Raw genomic sequence first — 8029 nt, 5'->3', positions numbered from 1 at the left:
TGACGTGCCCACCACACAGTGAGATCTGGGTTCAATTCCCAGCTATGGTATGATCTGGTGTTTGACATTTTTGTAAGATCTGACAAGATTAGCTGCATGCTTGTTTCTGGTGTGATTCACACTACTGCAGCCAAATAGATCAGCAGGGCTGCCAGGCAACTGGTATAGCTTAAAAGGAAATCAATATGGCAGCCTCCATATACCTCTCACTACAGTTCTCCTTTAAGCAACCTAATGGTTCTATTGCATTGAGCATAAATGTTACATTTTAGGCTAGCTTCACTTACTTCTGTAGTGGTACAGTGCTTAGGGTGACGTGCCCACCACACAGTGAGATCTGGGTTTGATTCCCAGCTATGGTATGATCTGGTGTTTGACATTTTTGTAAGATCTGACAAGATTAGCTGCATGCTTGTTTCTGGTGTGATTCACACTACTGCAGCCAAATAGATCAGCAGGGCTGCCAGGCAACTGGTATAGCTTAAAAGGAAATCAATATGGCAGCCTCCATATACCTCTCACTACAGTTCTCCTTTAAGCAACCTAAAGGTTCTATTGCATTGAGCATAAATGTTAAATTTTAGGCAAGCTTCACTTACTTCTGTAGTGGTACAGTGCTTAGGGTGACGTGCCCACCACACAGTGAGATCTGGGTTTGATTCCCAGCTATGGTATGATGTATACTCATGTATGTATCCCCAGCTATGGTATGATGTATACTCATGTATGTATTCCCAGCTATGGTATGATGTATACTGGTTTTTAAAATAGTATAATTCCCTGGCAGAAGAGACCTTCCTCCCTCCGGGAGGAGGGAGGATAAAATCTCCCTAGCAGAGTGTGTAGCAGCTGTCCCATAACTAATTAGTGTAGGTAGGCAAATGGTATAAAGGACCTTGCTTGGAGGAGGGAGAGAGGGAGGGTGGGCGGGTCCTCCAGCAATGATGTGTATTTCACTCAATTAGGTGTGGCTCCAGGTATTAGAGCTTTTGAAACATGTTTTCTATCATTTTTCCAGCTGATAGAATGTTTTAAAACTTTGAAAGTTCGCCTCCCCATTGAAGTCTATTGCGGTTCGCGAACTTTTTCGCGAACCGAACCTTTTGCGGAAGTTCGCGAACAGGGTTCACGAACCTAAAATCGGAGGTTCGGCCCAACTCCACTTACTACTGGATTACTTATTGTTAAGCTGTCTGACTAGCGTTATACAACTGCTCAATAACGCGAAGCAGAACAGCAAGACTCCCTAACACTGATACTGCCTACTGAGTGCGCTCTAGTGGCTGCCTCACAAGCGCTTTGAGTCCGACAGGAGAAAAGCGCTATACAAAAAAGGAATTATTACAAAAAAAAAAGGAATTATGCCTGCTCCCTTTGATACTGCGTTATTGTGCATATACAGTGGCTTGCAAAAGTATTCAGCCCCCTTGAAGTTTTCCACATTTTGCCATATTACTGCCACAAACATGAATCAATTTTATTGGAATTTCACATGAAAGACCAATACAAAGTGGTGTACACGTGAGAAGTGGAACGGAAATCATACATGATTCCAAACATTTTTTTACAAAGAAATAACTGCAAATTGGGGCATGCGTAATTATTCAGCCCCCTTTGGTCTGAGTGCAGTCAGTTGCCCATAGACATTGCCTGATGAGTGCTACTGACTAAATAGAGTGCACCTGTGTGTAATCTAATGTCAGTACAAATACTGCTGCTCTGTGATGGCCTCAACGGTTGCCTAAGAGCAGGGCCGGATTTGTGAGAAGGCCCCCAAAGCCCAGGACTAGGGCGACAAAATTTGCTACAGTGTGTGGGGCGGGTGACGGGTAACTGCACCTGTCACCCTCCTCCACGACCACGATGTGTCCGAAGCTGATGAGCCAGCCACTCGCAACTGTCCGCAACCGCCCACCCCGCTGGCTGCATTGCTTCACGTGTGATGTGTGCAAGTGGAGGCGGCCGCGGTTGCCTGGCAACTAGGAGGAGGGAGCCTGAAGAGGAGGAGATCGGAGGTGTGCGCGGCTACAATGGAGTGAAGCTGCCTGGAATCAAACGAGTCTGCCTGCACCAGTGGCAGCCAGTATGCAGACTCGTGTTTCCGAATCCCAGGCAGTTCAGGCTACAGACTTTAAACTTAAGTCGCGGCAGGGAGAGTGGACGGATCTTGCGTAAGGGTAAATCAACTTCACTGACATGACTATGCTTGTGACGTCACATCAGCATAGTGTAGGCTAGGAGACTTTAGTGGATGGGGAGGTCTCGCGGTGCAGCTGGGGCTGATAGATGCATGAAAGCCCCAGTGCACAGGCAGGGAGGAGAACGAGCCCCTCTTCTCTCCAGCTTTCACTGTCTGCACCCTGCACTTTAGACTTGAATGTAAGTGACCATCACCACAAGCTGTGCCTGTGTATGTTGCAGATGCTGCCCAGCTTCCTTTCCTCCTCGAGTCACAGGACACTATTCTGCCTCCATCCCCGTGGCTTCAGCTTGAGCAGGATCTCTCTCTCCCCCTTTTCTGTTTAGCACTCGGCAGCCTCTATATATCTCTGGCAGCTATCGTCATGACTCACTGGTCAGATGAGGTCAAAGGTCTTACAGCTGCCGTGCTGCTGGAGCTTACATTCCTTAACCAGGTAGCATGTGGAGGAAGGAGAAAGCTTTAGTAAGACACTCTCTCTCTCTTCCCCTCTCTCTCTCTGCCCCCCTCCCTCTCTTTCTCCCCCTCTCTCTCTGCCCCCTCCTTCTCTTTCTCCCCATCTCTCCCTGCCCCCTCTCTCTCTTTCTCCCCCTCTCTCTCTGCCCCCCTCCTTCTCTTTCTCCCCATCTCTCCCTGCCCCCTCTCTCTCTTTCTCCCCATCTCTCTCTGCCCCCCTCTCTCTCTTTTTCCCCATCTCTATCTGCCCTCTTCCCCATCTTTCTCTCCTTCCCAACCCTCTTTCTCCCCATCTCTCTCTCCTTCCCATCCCTTTTTCTCCTCATCTCTGTCTGCTCCCCTTACCCTTTCTCCCCATTTCCCTCTGCTCCTCCCTCTCTCTCTGCCCCCCCCTCTCTTTCTCAACATCTCTCTCTGCCCATCCCTCTCTTTCTCCCCCCCCCCCCTCTCTTTTTGCCAGTCTCTCTTTGCTACCCCTCTCTTTGCCCCCTCCCCATTTTCTCCCTGTCTCTCTCTCTGTACCCCTTCCTCCCCCCCTCTTTCTCCCTGTCTTTCTTTCCCCCCGCTCTCTCTCTCTGTACTCCCCTCTCTCCCCCGTTTCTCCCCGTCTCTGTCTGTCCCCCCCCCCCCCCGTTTCTCCTCTCCCCTCTTTCTTTCTCTCTCTCTCTCTGCCCCTCCCTGTCTCCCCCCTCTCTTTCTCCCCATCGCTCTCTCTGGTCCCTCTCTTTCTTTTTCCCCATCTCTCTCTCCCTGCCCCACCCTGTGTCTCCCCCCTCTCTTTCTCTCCACCTCTCTCTCTTCAGCCCTCCCTCTCTCTCCTCACTTTCTGCACCCCTCTCTTTCTTTCTACCCATCTCTCTCTGCTCCCTCTCAAAACACACACGCGCACACATCATACACACATACTCAACACATTATACCCACATCACACACATATACTCCATGCACATACAAATATCACACATATACTGCATTTAAATGCACACATTACACATATACCATACATAAGCGCACATCACTCATACACACACGATTTTACTTCCTGATGCACTTTTGGGAGAGTACATTCTCTCAGAGTAAAACAGAATGCCCCCAGGAGATGACATTAAATCATTCTAGTGGATCCTGTAAACCTGTAAGTTTTTTCTGGGGTACATAGAGATCTATGGTGCTGTACAGGTAACATAGCTTATAGCTGCTACCTCTAGTGCTCCTGTGAGAACTATACTTCCCAGGGGGCATTATATTTCTGCTTTTATTGTGGGAGAATACTTCTGTTCGCAGCGTTAGTTGGTGAGGATGTTAATAGTTGGGGAGGGTGGTTGATGACAGTGGGCCTTGGGCGGTAAAAAGTACAAATCCGGCCCTGCCTAAGAGAATATTGGGAGCAAAAACATCATGAAGTCCAAAAAACACACCAGACAGGTCAGGGATAAAGTTATTGAGAAATGTAAAGCAGGCTTAGGCAACAAAAAGATTTCCAAAGCCTTGAACATCCCACAGAGCACTGTTCAAGCGATCATTCAGAAATGGAAGGAGTATGGCACAACTGTAAACCTACCAAGGCAAGGCTGTCCACCTAAACTCACAGGCCAAACAAGAAGAGCGCTGATCAGAAATGCAGTCAAGAGACCTATGGTGACTCTGGACGAGCTGCAGAGATCTACAGCTCAGGTGGGGGAATCTGTTCATAGGACAACTATTAGTCGTGCACTGCACAAAGTTGGCCTTTATGGAAGAGTGGCAAGAAGAAAGCCATTGTTAACAGAAAAGCATAAGAAGTCCCGTTTTCAGTTTGCCACAAGCCATGTGGGGGACACAGCAAACATGTGGAAGAAGGTGCTCTGGTCAGATGTGTGTCGGAAAACTAATACTGCACATCACTCTGAACACACCATCCCCACTGTCAAATATGGTGGTGGCAGCATCATGCTCTGGGGGTGCTTCTCTTCAGCAGGGACAGGGAAGCTGGTCAGAGTTGATGGGAAGATGGATGGAGCCAAATACAGGGCAATCTTGGAAGAAAACCTCTTGGAGTCTACAAAAGACTTGAGACTGGGGTGAAGGTTCACCTTCCAGCAGGACAACGACCCTAAACCTAAAGCCAGGGCAACAATGGAATGGTTTAAAACAAAACCTATCCATGTGTTAGCCCAGCCAAAGTCCAGATCTAAATCCAATCGAGAATCTGTGGCAAGATCTGAAAACTGCTGTTCACAAACGCTGTCCATCTAATCTGACTGAGCTGCAGCGGTTTTGCAAAGAAGAATGGGCAAGGATTTCAGTCTCTAGATGTGCAAAGCTGGTAGAGACATACCCTAAAAGACTGGCAGCTGTAACTGTAACAATGGTTCTACAAAGTATTAACTCAGGGGGGCTGAATAATTATGCACACCCCACTTTGCAGCTATTTATTTGTAAAAAATGTTTGGAATCATGTATGATTTTTGTTCCACTTCTCACGTGTACACCACTCTGTATTGGTCTTTCATGTGGAATTCCAATAAAATGTATTCATGTTTGTGGCAGTAATGTGACAAAATGTGGAAAACTTCAAGGGGGCCGAATACCTTTGCAAGCCACTTTATATATATATACTTGCTTGTACATATTTATATATATATCTCCTGCACACCATTTGTAAATAGACAGATAGTTAGTCAGGGTTTTGGTTATACGTGTGCAGACTGTTTTGTTGGTTTGAGGGAGATTCGCTGTATATATTGTTTGCATATGATTGTATTTGATTTGCATGGTTTGGTTCATAATAAACACCTTTTTGCACATTCCTGTTACAGTGTCAGTATTTCTGCAAACTGTAGTCATTCCCTGCAATACCTGTTTATTGTTCCGTAACAGTAAGTTCTGGCCATCCATACTGACCACTGCAGACATACTGTGCACTGATACCTGTTGTGTCCAAAAATGGATCCACAACAAATGTACTATGATGCTTTGCTGGCTGATGAAGAAGAGACTGAATGTTGTGCTGAATTTGCTGATTTTTCTAAGGCTGAATTACAGCAGTTAATTTTTCAAGCCTATAGTTATGTTAAATTAGGAATCTTTAGCACCCAAGATATTGAAAATTTAGCCAGGATCTGGAATGACCTTGTACACCCCAAAATAACAAATGTTTGCATGCAACCTGATTATGACAAAAGTATAGTCAGTGATTATGAACCACCACAATTATGCCATAGAAGCTCTGATTAATTTGTTTGAGGATGACAGGGAATGTTTTCTTGATTACTACTCAGGCAAAGATAAACAGAGCGTGCAGGCTTGCATTGATTCCCTCCAGTCCCTGATTACTAAGGGAATATGCAATTATGGGAAAGCCTCTCTTTTGCTAAATGCATGGCAGACAATTATCTCTGTAGGTTCCACAGCTCCTGCCTTACCTGTTATGAGTCCTATCCAGGCTGACTTTACTTCTGAACAAGTTAACATGTACTATAGTTATTTGAAGACAGACAGAAAATCATTTTTTGACTTTTACATTAAAGAGACTCTGTAACCTCAAAAACATCCCCTGGGGGGTACTCACCTCGGGTGGGGGAAGCCTCCGGATCCTAATGAGGCTTCCCACGCCGTCCTCTGTCCCACGGGGGTCTCGCTGCAGCCCTCCGAACAGCCGGCGACAGACCCGACTGTAGATTCAATATTTACCTTTGCTGGCTCCAGCGGGGGCGCTGTGGCTGCTTTCAGATCCGAACTAGACGGAAATACCCGATCTCAGTCGGGTCCGCTCTACTGCTCAGGCGCCGGAGACTTGCGCCTGCACAGAAGAGCGGACACGACGGCGATCGGGTATTTCCACCTACTTCGGCGCCGACAGCCGTCAGAGCGCCTGCGCAGGAGCCAGGAAGGTAAATATTGACGTCACCGCTGTACGGAGGGCTGCAGCGAGACCTCCGAGGGACGCAGGACGGCGTGGGAAGCCTCATTAGGATCCTGAGGCTTCCCCCACCCGAGGTGAGTACCCCCCAGGGGACGTTTTGTCGTTACAGTTCCTCTTTAAGCAAAGCTTTGCATTTTTCTCTGGATGTAAATGTGCGGTTGAGAGTCTGTTGTCTGAAAGAAGATGTAAGCCTGAGTCAGCTCATGCCCTGATTAATGCTTATTCTGAGATCCTGTCATTATGCAAATCTCCTGTTAACCCTCTGGCTACCTCTCACCTAGTTCAGAACCCTCAGTCCTCTGCAGCTAAAGTGCCTGAATGTCAGTTTTCCAGAAAGGACTCTGACCAGTTTGATCGTTTGTTTGATTTTCTGAAGAGATATTTGTGAATGTTATTCTGAAAGAGTGAAGCGTTTGTATCTGCCAGTATACGTGCAACTGAAGCTTTGTTGAAATATAAGCTTTGTAAGCAAAAATCAGTGGTTGCTCTGATCTCTGCCTGGTGTGAAATCCTTTCTTCCTGTTTCCACTCTCTTTCTTCTGCTCATTTTCCACATACCTCTTCCTGTGTCCAGAACGCAGAACCTGCAATAGTTAAAAAACCTGTAAAATCAGCACCCTTGCAAACCGCTATCAGGTCCACACCTTGGTCCTGGCAGTATCCAGCTACATCTAATGAGCCTGCTGTTGCTCCAGCTTCCAGAGTGATCACCAGGACTTTCCAACAGCTTCCATTACTCCAGTCAGCTCAGGTCTCATGCAGTCTCCAGTCATCTCGTCTCCTGTGCAGCCTCCAGTCGTCTCCTCTCCTGTGCAGCCTCCAGTTATCTCACCTCCTGTGCAGCCTCCAGTCATCTCACCTCCTGTGCAGCCTCCAGTCATCTCACCTCCTGTGCAACCTCCAGTCATCTCCTCTCCTGTGCAGCCTCCAGTCGTCTCCTCTCCTGTGCAGCCTCCAGTCGTCTCGTCTTCTGTGCAGCCTCTAGTCGTCTCCTCTCCTGTGCAGCCTCCAGTCGTCTCCTCTCCTGTGCAGCCTCCAGTCGTCTCCTCTCCTGTGCAGCCTCCAGTCGTCTCCTCTCCTGTGCAGCCTCCAGTCGTCTCCTCTCCTGTGCAGCCTTCAGTCGTCTCCTCTCCTGTGCAGCCTCCAGTCGTCTCGTCTCCTGTGCAGCCTCCAGTCATCTCACCTCCTGTGCAGCCTTCAGTCGTCTCGTCTCCTGTGCAGCCTCCAGTCATCTCACCTCCTGTACAGCCTCCAGTCATCTCACCTCCTGTGCAGCCTCCAGTCGTCTCATCTCCTGTGCAGCCTCCAGTCATCTCACCTCCTGTGCAGCCTCCAGTCATCTCACCTCCTGTGCAGCCTCCAGTCGTCTCCTCTCATGTGCAGCCTCCAGTCGTCTCCTCTCCTGTGCAGCCTCCAGTCATCTCACCTCCTGTGCAGCCTTCAGTCATCTCACCTCTGGTACAGCCTTC

General features: G+C 48.1%; 1 protein-coding gene across 1 annotated transcript; it reads right to left on the bottom strand.

Moving 5' to 3' along the window:
• Nucleotides 1–7267: 7267 nt before the first annotated feature.
• Nucleotides 7268–7819, bottom strand: LOC137522315 (uncharacterized transmembrane protein DDB_G0289901-like). The gene has a single exon (XM_068242347.1). The coding sequence runs from the start codon at nucleotides 7817–7819 to the stop codon at nucleotides 7268–7270; it is 552 nt and encodes a 183-aa protein (XP_068098448.1).
• Nucleotides 7820–8029: the final 210 nt, after the last annotated feature.

This window comes from Hyperolius riggenbachi, chromosome 6 (genome assembly GCF_040937935.1).
Source record: "Hyperolius riggenbachi isolate aHypRig1 chromosome 6, aHypRig1.pri, whole genome shotgun sequence".
Lineage (NCBI taxonomy): Eukaryota > Metazoa > Chordata > Amphibia > Anura > Hyperoliidae > Hyperolius > Hyperolius riggenbachi.
The sequence above is the reverse complement of the archived record's forward strand: the minus strand, read 5'-3'. Positions and strand labels throughout refer to the sequence as shown.

Coding starts and splice junctions, on each gene's coding strand:
- LOC137522315 (XM_068242347.1), bottom strand. CDS start 7,819: ATGACTGGAGGCTGTACAGGAGGTGAGATGACTGGAGGCTGCACAGGA.